The 25,622-nt window shown below is 33.1% G+C and overlaps 2 protein-coding genes, 1 long non-coding RNA gene and 1 pseudogene across 3 annotated transcripts; 1 reads left to right on the top strand and 3 right to left on the bottom strand.

The window, feature by feature from the left end:
- Nucleotides 1-313: 313 nt before the first annotated feature.
- On the bottom strand, nt 314-2,837 carry LOC120211500 (annotated as a pseudogene).
- On the top strand, nt 760-12,964 carry LOC120211502. Its single transcript, XR_005524603.1, has 3 exons — nt 760-773; nt 7,284-7,291; nt 12,834-12,964. It is a non-coding gene; the product is annotated as an uncharacterized LOC120211502 (long non-coding RNA).
- LOC120211499 (plant UBX domain-containing protein 2-like) lies at nt 8,925-10,907 on the bottom strand. The gene is made up of 3 exons (XM_039210028.1): nt 9,995-10,907; nt 9,423-9,701; nt 8,925-9,179 (listed from the first exon to the last, which is right to left on the bottom strand). The coding sequence occupies exons 1-3, from the start codon at nt 10,877-10,879 to the stop codon at nt 8,940-8,942; spliced, it is 1,404 nt and encodes a 467-aa protein (XP_039065959.1). The 5' UTR covers nt 10,880-10,907; the 3' UTR covers nt 8,925-8,939.
- LOC120211501 lies at nt 12,886-22,611 on the bottom strand. Its single transcript, XM_039210029.1, has 2 exons — nt 22,128-22,611; nt 12,886-13,097 (listed from the first exon to the last, which is right to left on the bottom strand). The coding sequence occupies exon 1, from the start codon at nt 22,523-22,525 to the stop codon at nt 22,133-22,135; it is 393 nt and encodes a 130-aa protein (XP_039065960.1). The 5' UTR covers nt 22,526-22,611; the 3' UTR covers nt 12,886-13,097; nt 22,128-22,132.
- Nucleotides 22,612-25,622: the final 3,011 nt, after the last annotated feature.

Below are 25,622 nucleotides of genomic sequence, written 5' to 3'. Positions count from 1 at the left end.
TAATATTTAAAATTGTTATGCAAAACGTAAACGAACATATTATCAAAATTCACAAACTTAAATGAACAAACGAGCATTTTATTTGTGTTCGTACATTAATTAAACGAACATAAAATTTTGTTCATGTTCATTCGTTTTAATAAATGAAAGAACATAAACAAACTTCTCACCGAATGGTTGAATGTTCGTTCATATTCATTCGTTTTAATAAATAAAGAAATATAAACAAACTTCCCGCCAAACGATTTACTGAACATTCAGTTCGTTTACAAGACTTAGAAAACTCCAAATGAAGCAAGCAAAAGAAGGGTCTTAAATGCATATTGTTACTACCGTGTAACAACAATTGAATGGGGTTACAAAGTAGCTAAAACATCCACATTAATATTACAAAGAAAAAGCAAAAGGACAACTACTGAATGAGCTTTAGTTGATGGCAATTGACCACAGTCAATATTACACTTCTTTAATGCACACATAATATAAACTTCGCCTTCTAATAATTCCGAATCATAAGCCATGTAATTTACCCTCCTTGGTTGCCGACAGAGAGGTCATCGTTGTTGCTGCGGAGGGTAGCGGCAAAGTTCAGGCGTTCGACTCCAATGTAGCTGCATAATCTATAGACTTCTTGCTAAAATTGTATGGTGATGCTGCATTCATTACCCTACGGGAGATTCGTTCAAGCGCGATATCAGACATCCAGCTTTGATTAATTGTATTTAACCATGCATCCTATACGTCTAGCGACTTTTTGACTAAGGATATTAGTAGTTTGAAATAGTTTCAAGAACAAGTATCTTGAAAAAAACTAACCTTTCCTTGCGCTTCTCCAAAAACCGAGCCAAGGAAGCTTTGCGAGCCTGTGGAACTGGAGGCAAAAGTTACAAATGAATAATGCAACGTTCCGAACTACAAAATTAGTTAAAAATATGGATGCAGGAACAGAAAATCTTGTAAGAGCATAAGTGTGCATACCGGAAGGCATCATGCCTGTGGCAGCAACAGATCCCATTGCAGTTACCAATTTCGGAGCTTCCAATTTGCTAATAGGGGTAGATGGGGTTGGTGTTCCTGAGGTCTTGCATATCATCTGATCTTCAGTATTAGTGGACCCAGTCCCGGACTGAGCAGCAACAGCATGAGGGCTCAACATACCGGAGTTTAGTTGTGTATTTATGATATGGTTAGCCGGAACATTTTCAACTGGAACCGGCTTCAAAACAGGAGCCTGGACTTGGACTTTTGGAAAAGCCGAACTAGAAGCCATGGAAGAGCCATTCCCAGCCAAGAACATTATAGCCTGAGCCTGTATGAGATTCAAAAAGAAGGGTTAACTTTCTAAGCATTCCACCGACTTAAAGATCGTTAAAACAAATCATTTTTAGTTTTTACTAAAATGGAAAGAAAAAGGTGCACCTTCTCAGGAGTAATATCATTAAAGACGTTCACTTCGCCGGCATAAAAGATGGTCAGTTGAGCAGGTGATCCATAGGCCTTGACGCTTTTCCTAATCATAAAAAAGATAAGGACCAAGTCTCAATACCTCACTGTCAACAATCTTGCTGCAGTAACTGAACTACAGGGTAAGATTTTCAACTTTACCGTGGTTCAACACTTCCACCAACAGAACAAAGGGTGGGAAGAATCGTATGTGGAGTCGTCACCGGAATCCCTCCAACATATTGTGGTCTCATGCTATTAACAGGCAAATTTTGACCGGTGGTAGCATACTGATTCTTCATAAACGGTGCACGGTTTGAGGCCGGAAACATCTTACCACCGTGTTGAACATAAGAAGGTGTCAATGGAAAATGACTCCCGCCTATCCTACTGTGGTTGAGTGATTTCTAGATTGCAAAAAGTCAAATGGGGAAGCGAAAACAATATCAGTTCGAGACCTCGCATAGTGAAATGATATCTAAAGACTCGATCGAAATGGTAATCAAGCAGCCTAATCCAGAACAGTGAAAGCAAGGGGGTTGTGTCAAACCTGAAGTTCAGTAGCATCCATTGTCGAGGTAGGCATGAACATAGGGGATACTTTCGGATCATATCCGACCTTTTTAATTTTATCACCTTGAGCAAAATCAAAGTTCATCAGCTGTGAACAGCAGAAATTTTGTTTGAAAAGTGCCATTGTATCCCTGAGCTCTTAGTAAAACCTAAAAAATCCCAAACAAAAATGAATAAAACACCACTAAAATTTGAAAAATGAATAGCTATAGCAGGCGCAATTCTCATAACCAAATAACTTGACATGATTTTCTATGAACAATCATCAGTTTAATTACTTACATGATTCCATTCCAGTAATAGATTTCTACGAATAAATGATTTTATCATAGTTATCCAAGCCAAGAAATAAATAAACTGAATTAAACAAACACTTCTACTAACAAACACTAGTCACTTAATCCCTCCTATTTTCCCACTAAAATATCATAATTCAACTCCAAATTCAACCATAACCCAAATTTTAGAACCGCATAAGAGAACAAAAGAAGCAATCTTTAAAAGAATTTCCAGGAAAACTAAAGAGAAAAGAAGAGCATACGCACCTTTGTACTCATCAGTGTTAGCAACCACAACCAATGGTTCCTTTGAATGCAAACCCAGAAAATCTCTCTCCATTGTTCTTTGACTCTCTTGTTTCAAAATTCAAGCAAAACCCACCTCAAAAATCAACTCCAAAACCTACGTAAAAAAATATTTCAATTCCTACGAATCCCCTCTTCTCTTTTTTCCTTTCTCCACCAAACACGAAAAATATAAAAACTGAAGCCGAAGTGCTTTCCTACGGGTGGAAGAAAATAAATAATAAAGGCTAAGAAAGACAGTTGTTTTATAGCACAAATCTACCCAACCATCACGTCCTTTAAAGATTTATTTATCATTTTAATTTTTTTATTAAACTGACATGATTATAATATATATATTTAAATACTTTTAATTGTTTTATAATAAATGTTGAATTATTTTTACTGTCGAATTTATCGGTGCTCAAGATGTAAGTTTGTTAGATTTTCATATATATATATATATATATGAATTCAATTTTTTTTAATCTTACTGTGATTATAAAATAATATATTTTTTGTTTAATTTTTTAATCTATTAATAATATATATACCTATAAAAATAGATGTTCGAATTTAAAAATGATAGGAAAGTAACATGAATATAATATGAATTTCCACTATTTAGACAAGTGTGAATATCACCGGTAAAAAACGGTAATGTAACCGGATAAACCCGTCAGGGAACACGTGCTTTGGCTTTAACTTCTAAACGCAAATAAGTGCCTAAATAAGTGCCCAAACTATATTTTTTATGTTAAAAAAGTAACTATAATTTTTTTGTCCATTCGAGTATCTAATGTTACAAATGTTAGTCGTTTAGGTGCTCGGACCATCAATACCATTAGTTTTCCCGTTAAGTGACAAGTGTCACAACTTGATAATTTTTTTTTTAAATATTAAAAATATTATTATATTTGTAGAACCCTAACTATTCTTATATTATAAAAAACCCCAAAATCTCAAATCATAAACTTAATCAATCGTCGTCATCGTCGCCCTCTCCGGCCACGATCACTGTCGCCGACATAGTCCTTGTCATCATCCTAGTTATATGTCGCCGTAGTTGCGCTGGTTCACCATCGGAATTGTGTGGGATCGCGATTTTCATCCTAGGGTTCACGAGATTTAAACCATCAATTTGTCGTCGATCGGTCGTCAACCGGTCATAATTTCACAGGGGTTTTGGTCGTCAAGTGGAGGGGAGGTCGGTGGAGCTTATTCGACGACAAAGGCTACGGTCGGCATGGATTTAGGGGTTGAATGAAGATTTTCAAAGTTTAGAGACTATTTCAAAATTTATGTGTTTTCCTTTTAAGAAATATATACTTTTATTTTTTAAATTTTATATAAATTTTTAAAATTATCAGTTGTGGCACGTTCCACTTAACATGGAGAACTAACGTCGTTAACGGCCCAGACACCTAAATGGCTAACGTTTGTAACGTTAGACACCCGGATGGGCCAAAAAATGTAAGCACTTATTTGGCATAAATGGTATAATTTGGGCACTTATTTGGGCATTAAGCCTTTTTCCCTTTAGTCCGATAGATTGACACGTGTCAAACACGTGATGAAGTTTGATCCTCCTCGCTCGTGAACTTAATTGCAATTGAATTGCTCAATTTTAATTTTTGGCCATTTTTGGTGGCCGACTAAATTGAACATATTTTATGTTAAAAAAGTACAATCATAATTATGGGATAAATTTTATTTCAATTTAATGATAATGTATAAATGCTCTGTAAAATTTGTTGTTCAAATCTAATTTTTTTTTAAAGAAATCAATATTTTCCTTTATCATTAAAATCATTTAATAGATTTACTCCCTTACTTAATATTGGAACTGTCTTAATAAAAAAATTCAAATAAATATATTAAGTGATAAGTAATTTGATATCGTTTAAGTAAGGTATCAGGTTCGAGTCTTTGTGTATGCAGAAAATCCCCGTTGGGAGACTCACCCACCAAAATCATATGAACAACCTGAGTCGGTCCAGATTAATCAATACTAAATCTTAGAACTGAAAGACAACAAAAAAATTTCATATAAATATAGAATATTATAAATGTAAAATAATTAACCACGTAAGCAGAAATCATTTAAATGAAGTTAAAGAGATTTAATAAATTAAAGCTACTAATAAGCTTATCATTAGCTTAATCAAATTAAATAAAAATAGTTTATATTGTTTTAGTTTTTAAGATTTAATTTATATTTAGGGAGATTAACTTTTTTATAACTATTGAATGAGAAAAATTCAAGATTAAATTTTTTTATTTTTATTTATTTTTTTTCAGTGAATATATTCACATTTTCTAGAATTAATTTCTCGCATCAAATCTAATAAAGTTTAATATGAATTCATTCGTTTTTTTTAATTTAAAAAAATCAATGCAATTATTTCAATTTATGATGTAAAATTACTTTCATTTTACATGAACTAAAACGTGACTGAAATGATTAATAGATAGATATCAAATAATTGGGTGGTCATCACTTGGACAGCAGTCATTGTCCTATCGATTTAATATTGCAATGCCCACCACAAAGTTCACACGCGTAAAACATTTCTTTATGGTAGGAATTAAGTGTTTGACCGAATTTGATATACTTAATAATTTAAACAGGTAATAATTTATATTAAAAATATTAACTTAAAGATTATATTAAAAAATTTACGATTACAAAATTTTAAGAGTAAAAAAATTAAATAATTAATAAAATTTATTTAAAATAAAAAAGATCTAAATTTTAAAGGAATGAAACCGCACCCCAACCCTCTGAGCACATTATCTTAGGATGTTTAGTTTTACTTTCCTTTCATTCAAAAATAAATAAAATAAATAAACTCTGCATTTAATAATTAAACAATCAGTTTTATTTTATTTTAATATCACACCGTTAAAAATTTAACGCTTTTAGAACCTGAACTATCAATTTTGGTCGTTTTAATACCTAAACTTTCATTTCACCCCCAAAAGTTAACGTTAAATTTTGAACGGGATAATAAAATAAAACAAAAATTAAACTTTAGGTATGATTTTGAAAAATTAGAAAATTTAGGTACTAAAATAAACCAAAAACTGATAGTTTAAGTATTAAATGCATGATTTAACCAAAAAAACTATAGTTTTTTCAATTTAACATTTTTAGGTAAATTTGTATAGGTATTAATAGTTTAAGCGTGCATACGTCTAGAAGAAATGGTCAAGAGAAATATGTGGCTTTAAAATCAGGATAAGCTTGAATCACTCTTTTGATTTTTTTTTATAAATACAATATACAATTTCATTTTTTTAAAAATAATCCAATAATCACAAAAAAATAAAATAAAATTATTTTTCTAATTGTGTGTTTAAAAAACATTTATATGCACATGGAAAGCTCCATTAAGAGTATTTATTTTAAGAAAATATTCTCAATCATTTTATATAAAAATAATTGTGTACTTAAAAAATAATTATATGCACATGGAAAGTCCACTGTGCGCTCCCAAGAAATCTTAAAATATTTTTGGGTAAACTATGCATTTAGTACCTAAACTATCGATTTTGGTCCATTTTAGTACTTAAATTTTTAATTTTTTAAAATCATACCTAACGTTTAGTTTTTGTATCATTTTAGTATCTCCTCGTTAAAAACTTAACGCGTTTAGTACATAAGTTATCCATTTTGGTCCGTTTTAGTACTAGACTTTCATTTTTTTTTTCAAAACTTAACGTTAAGTTTTTAAAGGGTACAAAAATGAAATACAAACTAAACTTTAGGTATAATTTTGAAAAAAAAATAAAAGTTTAGGTATTGAAATGGACCAAGACTGATAATTTAAGTAATAAACTCATAATTCACCCAATATTTTTATTTTAGAAACAATTTGTTTAAATTAATTAGAGTTAATTACATCTAATATAAGTAAACTATGATTTTTATTCTAATTTTGTCTATAAACTTTTAAATATTTTAATTTCATTTTCAAATTAGGACTCTCGCTTTAAATTAATCTTTAAATTTTTGAATATTTTAATTTCATCCCCAAACTATGACCATTATTCTAAATTGGTCCCAAAACTTTTGAATATTTCAAGTTCATCCAAACTATAGACATATGTTTAACTATGATTGAAATTAATTATGTAGTTGGATTAATTTTGAGATTAAATTGGAAGATTCAAATGCTTCTAGGCCAATTTAGAATGAAGATCATAATTTGAGAATGAATTTGAATATTTAAAAACTTAAAGATTAATTTAGAGTAAGAGTCATAACTTGAGATCATAGGACACAATTAACTCAATTGATTAATTAATTATTCTTGTTTTCCACTTTAAGTTGACAAAACAATTCATATATTTTTATTTTTGAGTTTATTTATTTTTTGATTAATATGAGTAATTATGAAATAACATATGTTTAAAGACAATTCTTAACTATTTGACATTAAATGTTTACATTCTTAATCTTTCTGGTCTTCGAACTCGAAACCTTAAAGAATAACAACAATTAATTTATCAACAAGATCACTTGGTTCGTGCATGTATACGATGGTTTATGATGGTAGAACTTAGCCCTATTATCCTAGATTGTATAATTAGATTTTTGGGTAAAGTATGTATTTGGTCATCAAATTATTCTCGGGATTTCATTTTGGTCATCCAACTTTTTTTTTTACAAATGTTGAGGGCTAAAATGTTTTAAATAAGGAAAAAAAGTAATTATTTGTACAAACGTTAGGACTAATTTTATCATTATATCTTTTAAAAAATTAGGATAAACAATGCATTTAGTACCTAAACTATCAGTTTTGGTCGGCTTTAATACCTAAACTTTCAAAATTTTCAAATCATATCAACTATTTAGTTTTCATTTCATTTTAATACCTCGCCGTTAAACCTTAACGCGTTTACCCCAAACATTTAATCTTTTCAAAACTTATCGTTAAATTTTGAACATGTGTACTAAAATGAAATAAAAACTAAAGTTTTTAACGACGTGTAATAAAATGAAACAAAAACTAAATTTTAGGTATGATTTTAAAATAACTAAAAGTTCAGGTACTAAAACAGACTAAAATTGATAGTTTGAGTACTAAATATGTAATTTACCCAAAAATAAAAATAAGAGTACCAAAATTTAAAGAGTATGAATATTTTAACATTATTTCTTCCCCCCTTTCGTGATCCACCGGATTTAGGTGACAATGTAAATCATCAATCAATTCTACATTGATAAACCGATAAAAGTATAAACCAAGCAAATAATGTAGCGATAAATGGTTAATAATATACCCACTGAAGGAGACAAGCCAAAAAGAACATGTTCCCCCGACCCTGCATTAGTCTTCTTTACGTTCCATCAATTGGCTTCTTCACAGAAAGCAAAAGTGGAAATTATTGTTTATAGACCCTCTGTTTTTGAAATGATTCTCTATGGCCATGTGATCAAATGAGCATACGCCATCATACGATATATATGGCATCGTCACTGCTCATGACGTGCCAAAATCTTTGAAGAGTTTTGGGGGCTTGCATGAAATGGACTAGACCAGTCACATGCTAGTTTATCGACCCTTCTTTTAAGCACGTGCTAGTTTAAGTTAGCTAACCAATTTTAGACGTCTTTTTTTGATAGGGACATAGGGCCCCTCGGATCTTGTCGGATAATATTTCCCATGTGATGTGCTCCCTCGTAACCCCATATTTTCATAATATTTGTTTGGAGATCGTATTCTTGTGAATCAGTGTTAAAATTATTATCTAATCATTTTAATTTAGATGAAAAACTGTGATCGAAAGTAAGGTTGAGGAAGAAAAAAAGAGGGTTTTTTCTTCTCTATGCTTACACGAAGATTTATATATTGACCTTTAATAGATGTTAGACCTAAAATCATATTAGTTATTCGTGAATCAGCTACACAAATAAATATGACTGTTAAATAATATATTTGATTATGAGAAATCACAAAGACTGTTTATGATCATATCAAAGAAGAATAATTGATTGGAGGACGTGAAACTCTGAAAAACTTCATTTAACAAAAGAATTCTTCGGGAATTCTTGTTACTTAAAAAGATAAGAAAATCCGAAGGAAATACAATAATATTTATAAATAAATATAGTTGATTTAAAATTGTGTTTCTTGAACTCTAACATGTCACTAAAAGCATAGAATAATTGAAAAGACCATAAGTATTAAAGAGTTTACCATTGATGAAAATTAAGCTAATGTTTCAAGACATTTCTTAATGAGTCCATATCGCTTAAGAAATACATTAGGACATGAGTTTATCTATAAAAAAAAACATGAACTCCTTAGATTTTTTTGATAGATTCGTATGTTCAACCGTGTAAGAGTTCTTTCAGTTGGTTACTAGGGGTTCAATCATTTCCAAGAGTTCATTCGAAAGCCCTGTGAAGACGATCGAATCGGTTTCGATCGGCTTGAACTTGATGAGAGCTGAAGGGACCAAATCCTCGTCGTCCAGTGTTCGTGGTTTCTGTCCGGCTGCCGGAAAAGATGGTATCACTCGCCGTTTGACCAGAACTGGATCTAACAACTCGAACTCCAAGGAGGGTTCTTTCAGTGATGAGCTGACAAACTGGAGATCATAAAGAACGCAATCACTTAACATATTCTAACAGAATGAACAAACTAAGCATGCAGTCTTCCAAAGGCTAAACGATTTTAGCTCGATGCAATGCACGACATAAACGAAACCGGAACTGCTAATGTCCGTAAACAACAAGCTAGTTTAATGTTTTAAGATGGTCTCAACTTTCATTTTTAGATAACTGAAGAAACTGATAGGAAGAAATAAATGCTGTTAGAAAACAGGACTAACCTTGTAGAGATTGCTAGTTGGTTCCCACGGAGCGAGAACGGCTTGAAGGACGACTCCGTCGGGGAACTGGATGCGGATCATTGTTCTTCGGTACTTCCTCCGGGTTGCTTTTGCCTGCTTTTCCTTGTAAGATTTAGGGATTAGTAGCTGGGATTCCGCAATCTTTTTCCTTCTCAATTCTGCTTCTCTCTTCAACTCGTCAGCTGATAGGTTATAGAAAGAATCCGGTAGCTCGATTTTCGCAGCTACACTCTCGGGTACGGAGAAGAAGACCCGGATCTGTAATGACAAAATTCATGTTATAGTGTCAAACTTGTGCATACTTAATGAATATCAACATGGAACAAGATGAACTAGGATGAACAATTGAAATGACAAGCAAGTTTACAGAAAACAAAAACAGAGAAACGGAACGATCGAACCGAAAGCAATATGATCGAGTTTTGTACTAGTACTCTAGAAACGTAACAAGGCGAGTTCATACACATAGAACAGCATACAATTCATTGCTTGTATAACAAGTCAATAAAAATGGCAGCAAACAATGCATTACTTGGAACAAGATCATTTACCTGTCTGTCAATCTTCTTTGGTTCAACCTTTTCCTCTTTCTCACTATCACTGGTCTTAATATCATCCGTCTTCCCCGGTTCCAACAACATTATCACCCTATCGATCGAAGTGATCTTCTCCCTTTCAGGAACATCCATGACTGCAAACATTTCTCCTCCTTCTTCCTTCAACACAAATCCAACATGCTCCAACAGCTCAACACCTCCAGACACATTGCCGACAGCTTCCCTTATCTTCGGATTACTCATCCGAATCTTCCTGAACTTGTCATTCCCAGGTTCCTTGACTATGTTCCTCAACAACCTAAGAACAACCTGAACCGACCCTTCCGGTGGATTCCCTAGAAGATATGAACCAACACAAATTTCGAATTCATCCCTCGACGACTCTTCGTGTTCCTTCCCATTCGATTCCGTATCGGTATCGCCACCTTTTCTACCGGACGAATTAGTTTTAACACAAATTTCTACATGTTCAGATACCTCCTCTTCGGTCCTATAGGGAGCACCACAAATCGGACACTCCAACATATTCAAGGTGAACCCATTTTTGGATACCTTGCTAGAAGTGATCAATGAACCGTAAGGATCAAACCCATTTTCCGGTTTCCGAGTCGGTTCGGTATTATCGGTGGAAACAAGCTTGTTTTGATCGGAATTTTCCGGTTTTGAAGGCAAAGAAAGCTTGGAATCCGAAGATGATGATTGTGGAGGAATAGGATTTGGAGAAGCGGTCTGAGCTTGGGAGGGACGGGTAGGGATCTGGTTAACAGGTCCGGATGAAGAAGAACCCAAGACTCGACCTTGGCCTTTGAAATTACCAGATGATGAGAATTGGTTGTTAACTTTATTCATGAATCCACTCCATTTCTCTTTCATAGCCATTGTTTCCAAAAACTGAATGATAATGAAAACATTATCAATAACAACAACAATGATGATGATACAGAAATTCTTAACCGTTAAGAATCGAGAGATGTCATTAGCAGTTGGAAGTTTGGAATTGTTAAAAGATTCCAACGACAAACACGCTGTTCAAACAGCCTCGATTTCGCTGTTCTCAACCAATTACATTCCACCACGTATGCACGGGCCCCTACTTTTTTATTTACCCGCCTCAATTGGTCATTGGTTGTTGTTGATTCAGCGGTCCATTTTTTTAACCTTTTTGTTAAGTATAGAAAAATATTTTAATTTATATTAAATATTTAGTTATGTTATGTATATAATACATGATAAAAATAAGGTAAATTATAAATTTGATAATTGAAGTTTACTCTCTCTTCCATTTCATTGTATTTTAAATCTTTTTAATTTCATCATTGAAACTAATACATTGAATTTTCTATCACGCAACCGTTTTTTCACGAACGACATTATAAATGATCTTTTATATAGATGTAAAACAACGTCGTTTTGGTATTTTTTTTAAAATGATATCGTCTTAACATTGTTAACTATTTAACGACAGAATAAAAAAAGAAAAAGAAAAAGAAAGCTCTATGTATTAAGTTCAATGAGTAAATTAAAAACTTTAAAATTCAACGACCAAAATAGGAGTAAAATTTAGTGATGAAATTTATTAATTTACCCTAAAAATAAAAATAAAATATATCTCAAAATTGAAAAAGTGTCTGATCAAATCTAGTTTAATCCCACGAACTAGCTTTTGCTCTAATTATATTTGTATATTTTGTGTACCAATTTTTTTTACCTAATGATAATTTTAGTCCATACTAGTTTGAATTATTCTCAAATTAAACCTTAATCCTAAATTTCAAATTAAATGCATACTAACTCCTTTTTAATTTTGAAGTTAAACAATTTAACCCACTTATTGTCGAACCCTGACTCCGTCCTGTACGTAGAATGACCAATTCATATTGAAAGGAAAAAAAATCTTAAATGTTTTTGAATATATAAACATAAAGCACTACCCATCTGAGTAAAATTTACAGTGAGAAAACAAATTCATAAGAAGAAAGCATCTAAGACTAGAGGCTGTCAAGCTTTTTTATGGTTACCCATTAGTCATAGACAAAGATGCCGTTGTACAGGAGAAAGCCAATGCCGAACTTTACAGCATTCGACACGGTTCTAGCACAACTTGTGGTACCGGTTGAAGTTCTTCAACATCCACCCTTCAGCAAACCAGTAACACTAAAAGTAGTGACCGGATAAAGATTGTTTTTGCCCTTGTTTTCCAGCAGATGGCTAACCAGAAACATCATTGTCGTTCCTTCATCAACGAGTCATTTTGTGGTTTGGGATTCAAACATGATCCAAAAATATATATAAAGGGATTAACTATAGTTTACCGGAATAATCCAAGCATCAGGAAGGGATTTTCATTCCTTCCTCAAAGTACTGAGTTCAACCAGAACCAGTAGCTTCAAAAGTCATCATGATTCATGAATGGATGATCATAAGCTGCAAGTTAATATAGCAAATGAGCAAAGTAGCTCAGAACTCAGACAAACAGAAAAGTTCACCCATAGACTAAAGTCTGCAGACAATAGGCTTACCGAAAAAGACTTACAGCTAACTCGATGAAAGCCGAAAGGCGCCATCTTCATTAAAAAATGAATAACTACAAGTAAGGCAATTGTCCTAGCTGAAGACCATCTAGAATCAAAAGCTAAACAAAGCAATTGCCTAGTTTCAAATGCATGAATCAAAAATTTCTTAGGGCGACTGACGAAGAGAGCTATAGATGAGTACGCAAATTGAGACATTGGATATTGCAGTTTCAACTTTCAATTATGCCCATTCGATCATTGTCTAGCCTTGCATAGCTAAATCCCAAATGATAATCAACCTGTTCTAATTGATATTGCAGTCCTAAATTTCAACTCCAAAAGCAGTTTTCAATATTGAAGCAATAGCAGAAATTTGAACCAAATCTCAACTTTCTTTCGTAATCAAATCACAAATTCAAAAACAGAGATGCAATAATGACATCATATTATTATAACTATCGTAAGATAAACATTCCAAATCATCCAAGCACATCAGTAAGGAAATCCAAACAAAAGATTATTAAAAAAAAGGAAAAGAAAAAAAGAAAGTAGTCCAAATACAACAGATTTAACATTCACATCACTTATTGTCAACACACCTTTTCGTCCTACTAGAATTCAAACTCCTAAAGATAGGATAGAATTTTGCTAGGATTCAAAAAATATGATAGAGTTCTACTATGATTTAAACTCCTAAAGATAGGATCCACAAGCACTATAAATAGTCATTGTAACTCACTATTGTAAGACACGATTTACGTACAAAACATAGAGGAAAGCACGGGAAGATACAAAGGCAAAGCTATTGTAAAGGATTCGAAAAGGAAATAAAAGGTAGCATTTTCTTTTTTCTTTCTTTTGCATGTGCACGTTATTTTTCTTGAGATTTGGTTCGAATAACCCAAAATGTGGGTTGCGCCGATGACCAAAATGGGTAGGGTTTCGAAGTTTCGAACCTAGATCTACCCTGAGGCTTATTTTGAAAAACCGGTTTGATTTTCGGTTAAAGGAGGGGAAGAGCTTTTTAAAAATCTATATTAGTCCATTTATTTATTATATGGATATTTTATTTATTTATTTTTATTATTTATGTTATTATATATATATATATATATATATATATATATTTCTTTAATATTCTACTTATGAGTCTATTATTACTATATATATTGTAATTATCTTTATCTAGTCATATATTTTTTTATACTTTTAATGGTTGATTTATATACCTATTATTAATATATATATATATATATATATATTCTTAATTATTTTTATTTGATTATTTTTTTTATTTACGTAATATATCTTATAACTTTATATATATATATATATATATCGTTTTTTATTTATTATTATTATATTATTTTAAAAAAATCTTGTGTCTTTATCATTATTATTATTAAACATTATATTATATATTACTAACCTAGAGGACCCATTTTTTGTCTTATTTCTGACTAAAGACCCTCACTTTCGGTGAAGTGAGAGGGTAACTTTTCTATTTTTTAATACTTTGATGTATACATATATATATATATTTTTCCTTTTTCAAATATTACTATATATAATTATTACTTTACTATTGTTTTTCCTTTATCTTATTTATTTATTTTATTTATTTTATTTTTCCCTTTTACCTTATTTGTTTTATTTACCTTGTTTATCTAACACATTTCTCGATTTTTTAAGGATATTTTCAAATCAATAAAGGGTAAGTAATTGGGGTCGAAACTTTACCTTTTAATTTAACTTGTTATTTTTCTTAATTAAGACAACTGGAAATTACGTAGTACCGAAAGGGCGGTTCAAGGGTGCTAATCCTTCCTTGACCGTAACCGACTCCCGAGCCCGACATATTTCTGGTAAGACGCAGATCAGGTAAGAAATAGGGTATCCGATCAAACCCATTTATTTTTAAATAAATGATCGGTGGCGACTCCAATCCATTTTCCTAAGTCGAAGCCCAATTCCGGGGCCCAACCGAAAGACGGTTACGACAGCTTGGCGACTCCGCTGGGGACACAGGTAAGTGAGTCAGGCTAAGGTAATTTCCAGTTGTCTTTTTAACGAAAAGGGTAAGTTTAAATTTTAAGGTAATATTATGATCCTTTTTACTTACTTTTGATTATATTTTCGAGTAAATAGTTGGACTAACCGTTTTCTCATGATTTCAGCCTTCAAAGTTTTTTTTTTCATCTAAGGCTCTATACCCGAGCTCCAATTCCTTTTAAGTGGGGGTGAAAGCGACGCCTTCGTGTGAATTTATTCACCGTGTGGGCCTAGCAAGTAGCCTTCGGGATACATATACCTTATGCCTTCGTGTGAATTTATTCTCCGTGTGGGCATAAGGGAATGTTTCCTCTCGAGTTTAACTCAGTCCATACAAGCCTGTGATGGGTTTAGGACTAAGGGTCTGGTAAGCCAAAGGGGGCACCAACAAGAAGAACTCGGGTACCGTTTTTTTTAGAACCTAAACCGGGAGATGATGGAGAATTAGAGCCCACCCCAAAACCTCATTTCAAACCCTAGGATGCCGGAATTATTTCCTGCTTTACTTTCTGTTCAAAGCATGCGAACTAGACAAATATGCGGTTAGGATTTGTGTGAAATTAGCATACGGGATAGAGATCATGTCCGGGTAGGAATTAAAGCATGCGGGGTAGATATCATGTGGGGTAGGATTTTTCGTTTTTATTATTGTTTTGATTTATCTCACTAACTCTTTTTTACTTTTGTTCTCTTTTATTTTGTTTTCATTATTTGCATCATTTAAAAGAGGTGTTGATCCACCAAAAACTTGTTTGTTAAAACATGAATAATCTGCATTAATGGACAAAGGGGTTGTAATACAAGAGATAAGAACGCAGGGGTCCGGCTATGGTCCGAAAAGGGCTCAGAAAGAAAATGAGGACAATTTGCAAGACAACTATGTGTCACATTCATGGTGCCCACAATCAAGTACATCAAAAGTTAACTTTTCAAAAATGGGTTGACAAAGGTGGCAGGGGCAAGACGAGAAAAAGGTTACTGACCTCGAGAGTCCATTCAAAGACAACAAGAACAAGATGGCAAGTCACTGTCGACAAATTCAAGAAAGAAGCAATTGAACTTCGAATAATCCCTTTGATGGAGGATTTCAATGGAATTTCCGATTCAGCAAAGGATGAAAGCCATAGATGAATTCATTCGACACTTTTTGGGAACCAATACAAAATAACTCAACATTTTCACGGTTCATCCAGAGAGGCCGGAGCGGTTCGACAGGTTATTCAACCGGTGAAAGACGAAGGCAAATGACTAGTCAACCGGTTCCGGGCCTAGAGGATTTAGTCCGGATGTACCTTTAAATATGTTTATTGTCTCTTAAAAGATAAAACACTTTTGTCCCAATAAAGGTTATTTACAATAACATACATGTTTTTGGATCAATGCCTCGAACATTTCATGCATTTTTGCATTTTGCATATACATTTCAATTTTTAAGTATTTTCATAAACATGAAATCTCTTCATGGAGAATTCGATGAAGTGGTTTTAACCACATGACACCACATGGAAGCAAGATTGTAACATCATAAAAAAACTATCACAACGAATGAGCCCAATCAGCTGGTTGTACGACTAAACCTGCCAAGATGATCTGAGAAAAAAGTCCACATATCCTAAGGGCTACAATGTTGAAGCTATTTGTAGTTGCCACATAGGATGCTCCAAACATTCCTCTGAGAACTATAAGGCGCTGAAGCGCAAGATCCAAAACCTGATGGATTCAGGGGCATTGACAGCCGAAGAAGGGGGCATAGCGTATACCATTTGCACTTAGAGGATTGTTTTGTTTGAACACGTCACTGATATTTCATGTTTGCTTAATCTTTTAAACGATTGAATTTATGCTACTTTCTAAGGTGGAGCAATTGAACAAATTTTAATCTTTAGTTCTTCGAATTAATGAATTAAGGATTCTTTTAACTCTTCAAGAATTATAGATTTTTGACATATGACAAGATTAGACCTTTCTTATCATGTCTCAAACCCCAAAATGAAATACCTTGATCATTACCAAAAGACCAAATTTTGACATACCTTCCCTTGAAATTCTTGAACATTGTCTTTATCTTTTTGATACACCCATACCTTTCTTTGAGTCAAATAAAGTCACACCATTGTCTTTTTAGACTCACAATTGACATTTTAATACCCAAGGCATTGAGTTGTTCATTTGAACATGAGCATTCTTCTAAGACACAATTTGGGGCATCTCGCCGGGAGCCTGAACATTGAGATATGTTGGGAGCAAGGAGCAAAAAAAACAATTCATTCGAAATAATTCTATCACGCATTAACTACACTGTTTTCATGTGAATGAAATTAATCCTGAAAATCTATCCCCCTGGGGATACCTCTTCTCTGAGGACTTCCATGTATGAAATGATGAACGGCTTTCTTTCTTTATCCCTTTACAACAGGAGAAAATATATATCCCTTGTGTCCCCTTTTGAGCATGTAGTCTTTTTCTTCTGATTCAACCCTAACCAAGGATCACCCTCCACACTGGGGGGCAATGTGGAAGAAATCTGCTCACATGAGTGAAGACATCAATCCAAAGGAGTTACCAAAAGGTGAACCAGATGCCAAGTGCAAATATTTAATCAGAATAAAAAGGGCAAAAAGAAAAAAAAAAGCAAAAAAAAAAGCAAAAAAAGAACAAAAAGAAAAAAGAAAAAGGGACAAAAAAACACATGCAAAGATTCCCTAAAGACAAATGGCACATCAAGCTTCAAACTACGAGATTGATCAAGCACAATCATTCCCGAATCACTTCACTCGAAGATCATAGAGCATCAAGAGAAAGAGACATTTTGAGCAAGACAAGATTAAAGGCATCAGAATGAATTGATCATTGGTTCAACACCCTGAAACACTTGTTTGGGCCTATTTATCCTTTTCTTTCATAACCATGAACCCTGGCCTACATTACGTGCCTTAAAAGTCCTTTCTAATCATACATGGATTTCTAAACAGGAGAGACTATCTTCAGATTTCATCCCGCCCATCAGGATTAATCTTTGTTTGCAAAAAACAATGTAATTAATGTATGATAGACAAAAATAACAAAGGGGGGTTCAAGACGTAAATCCTGAATAACGTCTTGAAACCAAAGGAGTGTTCGAGTTGAAAACCTGAAAAGGCGGCTCGAATATAAAAATTGTGCAACTGAGGCGATCACACAAATTCCTCGATAAGGCATCACACAATCCGAGTGTGACCATAAAAGCTGGGAGTCGGAGAACACTTCTAGTAGATGAGCATGCAAGCTACCCCATCAAACCTTTGAGCATCAAATGTCAAACCATTTAGCATCAAATGAACAAAAATGCCAAACCTTTGACCAAACACAATAACCTGAGACTTTTTATCCTTTCTTTGCTTGACCATTTCCCAAAAATAGCTTTGATCTTGACACATGTCAAATAGCTATAATTTATTGAAGGATTAACATTGTAATTAATTCTTTGATATCCGATAAACTCTAGTTTTATGATTTGTCTCAATTGTAAAACCGTGAAAGTGACAATATTTTCAAAACTTTGGATCAAACATCTTTCAAAACTCTTTTAATTGATATTTTCAGAACTTTGAAAATAAAAGAGAAAGAAAAACATTTTTTTCAAACAAGACAGTCTCTCTAGAGTGGATCTTGGTAAATGACATGTGACTCTTAGACATAAAGCTCGTGCTCAGAATCAATGATGAAGCAAGAAATGAGGAACATTTGGGGCATCTTTGAAGATTCAACATCAAATATTGGGGCATTTTTTGATATTGGGGCATCTTTGGGGATTCAACATCCTAATGCAAATTATCAGACCTTTTTCAGGAGATAAAATATAACCAATTCATGTTACATGCATCTTATGCATACATTTTAGAGCATCATATCTATCATTTTCTTTCCACGTACATAATTTTACAGCTTTAGAGTCAAGTTCGACTTCAAGACGAAGGATACTCGATTCAAAAGCACCTTTACAGATTGATGTCGGTTGTTTAGCTCGCAGCAAGAAGCTACACTTCAACCAACTCGACAGATAGAAAGATCGACATTCATTTTCAGATTCGACATTTCCAATATAAATTCTGTCTCGTTTGAGACAGTGTCATTTAATGCAGATGATTATCTCATTTGAGATTGCTTTTTTAAAACAGACTTTGTCTCACTTGGGACTGTTTTACTCGAAAGAATATTTATTTCACTCATGATTGTTTTTCTTAAAACAAGATTTTTCTCTCTTGAGACAGTTTCTCTTGAAACATAAACATTGAAAACATTTCCCTTGAAATAAATTTCGTCTCTCTTGAGATAGTTTCCCTTGGAACTAAGTTTTGTCTCTCTTAAGACAGTTTCTCTTGAAACAATTTTCGTCTATCTTGAGACAGTTTCCCTTGAAACAAAACCTTTGAATTTATTTCCCCTAAAACAAATTTTTTCTCCCTTGAGACAGTTACTCTTGAAACACAAAATCTTCAAATTTATTTCCCTTAAAACATAATTTTGTTTCCCTTGAGACCGTTTCTCATGAAACAACAGATATCTTTGAGATCGTTTCCCTTGAAACGAATTCTATCTCTTTCAAGACAACTTCTTTGAAGCATCATCTGAACCGTTACACTCAGCTCAGGCACATACTTGAGATGGTCGAGAAGCATTTCTCAAATCAAAAATAGAATGTGCACATCAGATTTGAACATTTGAAGAATTCAAGATCAGGGATCAAAATTTGAAGATTCAAGAATCAAGATTCCAGACAGGCAACTGGTGATCGAGATGTCTCTCAAGAGCCCCAAGATAACATATGTTGCATATGCATTTTAGGCACACCTAAGAGCATTGCATCCATAGCATCACATATATGCATAACTTTTTCAGGTTTTAGCTAGAGTCAATTTCAACTTCGCGGCGAAGGATATTGAACTCAAAGCGACACAATTTGCTCGAGAGTGGATTTCAACTTCACGACGAAGGATATCTAGTTCGAAGCCAAACTTCATAATAAAGGGGTCTCCACGGTTTCAACTTCACGGCGAAGGGAATTGTGTCCACCCGCAACATACAATACTTGGATTTCAACTTCACGACGAAGGATATCAAGTCAAGGCTCAACTTCACAACGAAGGGGCCATCCGCGATTTCAACTCCACAACGGAGGATATCGTGGCACTCGAGGCAACACAAGTTCAACTTCACAACGAAGGGACAACTGGTTGTCAACAAACAACTTCTCAATTTCAGAGCCAATTTCAACTTCACAACGAAGGATATTGGACTCCAGACAACGCAAGTTCAACTTCACGACGAAGGGACCGCTGCCTGTCAACAACTTCTCAATTTCAGAGCCAATTTCAACTTCACAATGAAGGATATTGGACTTCAGACAACGCAAGTTCAACTTCACGACGAAGGGACCGCTGCCTGTCAACAACTTCTCAATTTCAGAACCAATTTCAACTTCACAATGAAGGATATTGGACTTCAGACAATGCAAGTTCAACTTCACGACGAAGGGACCGCTGCTTGTCAACACAACTTCTCAATTTCAGAGCCAATTTCAACTTCACAACGAAGGATATTGGACTTCAGACAACGCAAGTTCAACTTCACGACGAAGGGACCGCTGCTTGTCAATAACTTCCCAATCGCAGAGCCAATTTCAACTTCACAACGAAGGATATTGGACTCCAGACAATGCAAGTTCAACTTCACGACGAAGGGACCGCTGCTTGTCAACAACAACTTCCCAATCTCAGAGCCAATTTCAACTTCACAACGAAGGATATTGGACTCCAGACAACGCAAGTTCAACTTCACGACGAAGCATCATCCATCTTTAGATTGGATTTCAACTTCACGGCGAAGGATATCCAACTCAAAAAGGGAGTATATGTCAACAAAGACCTTCGAGTTCGACTACGCTCAGCTCCAAGGCACATCATTTACAGCATAACTCAATGCTAGAAGGGTTATCTGCCATCAAAATTGTCGAGTTCGATTCCATTCAGCTCGATGACACATCAAAGCAACCATTTTCAACAAAAGTTATATGTCAATGAAGATTTCTGAGTTCGATTCCGATCCAAGGTTTAAACCGAGAAGAAGACCGAAGGGCAACGAGAAGCCACGTTCTGATTCAAATTCCGAACTACGGCTTCAATTTCATATCATTCCAAGATGAACTCGGCTTCACGACGGAGGAGTCATCCGTAACTCAATTCGAGGGAGTTATTGAAACATCAGAGTCAATTTTCAACTCCACCGAACGAAAAGTGTGTCTTTTAATCTTGCCCTATTCCCCGTTACACGACTATGGCAAAGAGGGCAGCTGTCAACACCTTTTCGTCCTACTAGAATTCAAACTCCTAAAGATAGGATAGAATTTTGCTAGGATTCAAAAAATATGATAGAGTTCTACTATGATTTTTTTCTTTTTTCTTTCTTTTGCATGTGCACGTTATTTTTCTTGAGATTTGGTTCGAATAACCCAAAATGTGGGTTGCGCCGATGACCAAAAGGGTAGGGTTTCGAAGTTTCGAACCTAGATCTACCCTGAGGTATTTTGAAAAACCGGTTTGATTTTCGGTTAAAGGAGGGGAAGAGCTTTTAAAAATCTATATTAGTCCATTTATTTATTATATGGGATATTTTATTTATTTTTTTATTATTTATGTTATTATTATATATATATATATATATATAGATATATATTCTTTAATATTCTACTTATGAGTCTATTATTACTATATATATTGTAATTATCTTTATCTAGTCATATATTTTTTATACTTTTAATGGTTGATTTATATACCTATTATTATATATATATATATATATATATATTCTTAATTTTTTTATTATTTTTTTTATTTACGTAATATATCTTATAACTTTATATATATATATATATATATCGTTTTTTATTTATTATTATTATATATTTTAAAAAAATCTTGTGTCTTATCATTATTATTATTAAACATTATATTATATATTACTAACCTAAGGACCCATTTTTTGTCTTATTTCTGACTAAAGACCCTCACTTTCGGTGAAGTGAGAGGGTAACTTTTCTATTTTTTAATACTTGATGTATACATATATATATTTTTCCTTTTTCAAATATTACTATATATAATTATTACTTTACTATGTTTTTCCTTTATCTTATTTATTTATTTATTTATTTTTTTTTCCCTTTTACCTTATTTGTTTTATTTACCTTGTTTATCTAACACATTTCTCGATTTTTTAAGGATATTTCAAATCAATAAAGGGTAAGTAATTGGGGTCGAAACTTTACCTTTAATTTAACTTGTATTTTTCTTAATTAAGACAACTGGAAATTACGTAGTACCGAAGGGCGGTTCAAGGGTGCTAATCCTTCCTTGACCGTAACCGACTCCCGACCCGACATATTTCTGGTAAGGACGCAGATCAGGTAAGAAATAGGGTATCCGATCAACCCATTTATTTTTAAATAAATGATCGGTGGCGACTCCAATCCATTTTCCTAAGTCGAAGCCCAATTCCGGGGCCCAACCGAAAGACGGTTACGACACTTATCTCAATCGCGATTCTTAAGCCTCTCGAGTCGCTGGTTCAACTGCTCGATCTTAACAACAAGGCTAGTAACAGAGTAAAGGAGCCAGTAGAAAATAAGTGCCGCGGCGATGAGAAGCGCGTTGCGTTGACTCTTCATGATGGATTTCTGGTGACGGAGATATTCGGAAGGGGTACATGACTCGTCGTCACAGCTAGGTCGCGTCTCGTATTTCCAGTAAATATCCATGAGGAGGAAGAGACAGAAAGGAACAACCGACATGAACGGCTTCAGGAGGTTACGTGTGACGGCAATCAAGCCCTTGCGGAGTCCGTCGAGCCCTGGAACTGTGAGGAGTAGCAACATGATGGCTTCGGCGCCGGCGGCGTAGCCTAGCACTACCCATTCTAGAGCCATTTTCGTGGGAAAATTGGAAACAAAATCGTTGGATATGATTTAGGTATTGATTTTTCTGAGCTGCGGGTCGGCCCGAGGGAGCTTTCAGAAAGAAAATTAAGAACCGGTTTTTTTTTCTTCGATGGTAACGAGGTACACGTGGCCTGTTAAGAAGGAATTGGGCTTTTATTCATTTGGATTTTGCCCCGATTTTATCCCAACATTATTTTTGTTGATTAATTATCAAACTTTCCCTAACTATAGTCTATGTTTTAAATTAATCTTCAAATTTTAAATTTTTTAATTGAATCCTCTTTTTTACGGTATATTGGTAGAGATGATAAATTACTCGACCTTGATGAGTCAAGATATGTTAAGATAAATTTTATACAAGAGAGTCAGGATCAAATGTTTTTTTTAATGGAACTCGCTAATTTTATTTAAAATAAAAGGGTTAACTACATGGATGGTCACTTATGTTTGTGTTTTGTTCACTTTTGGTCACTGATTTAAAAAAGCATAAGATATGGTCACTTTCGTTTATATTTAATTACGATGTGGTTATCCCGAGTTAACTAGCGTCAACAACAATTAAATATTTTGATATAATCACACATTTGGTCCTTGTTATTTATATATTCTAGCAATTAAGTTAAAAATATGTCATATGTCATGCCACGTAAGGGTGTTAAAAATATTCGACTTGTCGACCCACCAACCCAGTTAAAAAATACCCAATTTTTCGGGTCGGGTACCCAACCCACTATTTTTTTGGGTTTCTAGGTCGAGCCTGGGTCACAAAATGTTGCTTAATCGGGTACTCGTTGATCAGGCACTCGATTTATTATATTTTTTTTATTTTTTATTTTTCCTTTTTATTCATAATTCTCAAATTATTTCACTCTAACGTTCTAAAATCCTAATTTCTAAATTTTGACACCATAACGTTCTAAATTCTTAATTTCTTAAATTATTTCATATTAACATTCTAAATTAACTTTTAAAATATTTATTTTAACTTAATAACATTTGAGATTTAATTTTATTTCTTTATTAATTTTTAATAAATTTTATTTCAATTATGTAATTTGAATTTTTAAAATTTATGTGTGGATTATATGTATTATAGACTTTTAAATTTTAGAATTTTAGAATTAACTTAATGTAAATATATTTTATTTTTTTAATTTTAAAATATATAATTTATTTTAATTTATTAAAAGTGTGACTAAATTGAGAACTATGTAAATAACAGGGATCAAATGTGCTAATATATCAAAATATTTAACTGCTGTTAACGATAATTAATTCGGGGTAACCACATCTTAATTAAATAAAAAGTGATTATATCTTATGTTTTTTGAAACCAGTGATCAAAAGTGGACAAAACACAAACATAAGTGACTATATATGTAGTTAACCCAAAATAAAAATATTCAAATTACAATAAAGGTTTATAATCACAACCATAAAATTAAACACATAATAAAAATATTTTTATAAATACGAAAAAAACTAGCCACATAAGGATCATACAAGGAAAAGTTTAAAAAACATAACCAATCAGATAAAAAGTAGATACGAACAAATATGACTGTATCGACAAACGAACGACAAAAGGTGATGAAGTTATTGAAAGGTAACTGACAAATCGTAAATCGGAATTGAGCAACATGGGAATAATATCCACGAACACAAATAACGCATCGAAATCAAATCTGAGTGTCTAAAGCAAGGAAGATCAACATGATAACAAATAAAACGTCACCTTAATCAGTCGTGATGATGTCAAATCTAACCATAAAAAAAGATAAACGAAAATAACTACCTAACAACTAAAAACGTGCTATAAAGGCATAAGAAGATGAGTGATAAAGACAAAATTATTAAAAATAAAAACAAGAAAAAAATACAGATACGCTATGATAAAATAAATAAAACAATGAATACTGACGATCAGTCTCACGGTAGGCAATTCATAATTGTTAGAGGTCTTTCACAGAAGTTACTCTCAACCTAGTGTTGGGAACAGCCTACTATCCTACCTCCCCTTACCCCATTACATATGAGAATAGGGTCAACTAATGAATACTGACGATCGACGATCAATACAAAGACTAATATCGTCACTGATCACAGAGATAAAGAACAAAAGAAACTAACGATGACCAAGGAAAAAGATAGAAAAATAAGGTAAGTTAAGATCAAATTTAAAGTAAAAATTTTAAAATTTTAAGTGTTTTAATTTTTTTAATTTTTTATTAATAAATATTTTACGTATGTATTTATGTTGCTCTCTTTAATCAAGTCCAAGTAACTGAAAATGGGTGCGGGTAGAATTGCAAATGGACTGATGATTCGATACCCCATAATTGGGCTGAAATTTTCTCCACATCCAATCCTTATAAACACTCTCGGGAGATTAGGGTTCTAATCATGGCTGATTCAAAGACAGATTCATAAGAAGAAGAAAAGGCAGTAAATTAAGGTCAAAGTTGGAGTTGATATATGACCCTAAAACTTTATTGTCAAAGGCAATGATGACCCTTTGATATATGACCCTTTTAAAATATTAATTTCTATAGAGTTTTTAAGTTATTTGCATTGATAACTGATCACCATCATTCTAATATATATTGTGTTTTGTTTTAGGGATTAAGATAAATTTAGATCTTTTGAGAGATTAAAGTTACAAAGTTTTATATGTTTTAAATATTTTAAATTAAGTTTGTTAATGAGAATAAGTAGATTGCGTCTCTTATTGATATTTTTTTTATTTAGATATAAAATCGTAACCGATGATTTAATGGTTGTTAATTAATGATATTGATGACGAAAAGATGAAGGATAGGTCAAAAAATAGGATAGTCTATGATGGAAAAAAAAGTCGAATATCTCCCATCTTTCTTCATAATGATTTATATATTGATCTCGTGTGCATGCTTGTGTCAGTTCTAGTATCATTATTATTATTATGTGTAGATCAACAAAAATGTAGTCGCCAATATCTGGATATGGTTTTGAAAAAGGTTTTCGAGTCTGTCAAAGATTTTATCAAGAGTTTATGATCGAACGAAGGATTTGTTTTATAGAAGGGTCCATCCGAAAATAATTTCAA

The sequence above is a fragment of the Hibiscus syriacus genome, unplaced genomic scaffold (assembly GCF_006381635.1).
Source record: "Hibiscus syriacus cultivar Baekdansim isolate YM2019G1 unplaced genomic scaffold, ASM638163v2 tig00109972_pilon, whole genome shotgun sequence".
NCBI classification, from domain to species: domain Eukaryota; kingdom Viridiplantae; phylum Streptophyta; class Magnoliopsida; order Malvales; family Malvaceae; genus Hibiscus; species Hibiscus syriacus.
The sequence above is the reverse complement of the archived record's forward strand: the minus strand, read 5'-3'. Positions and strand labels throughout refer to the sequence as shown.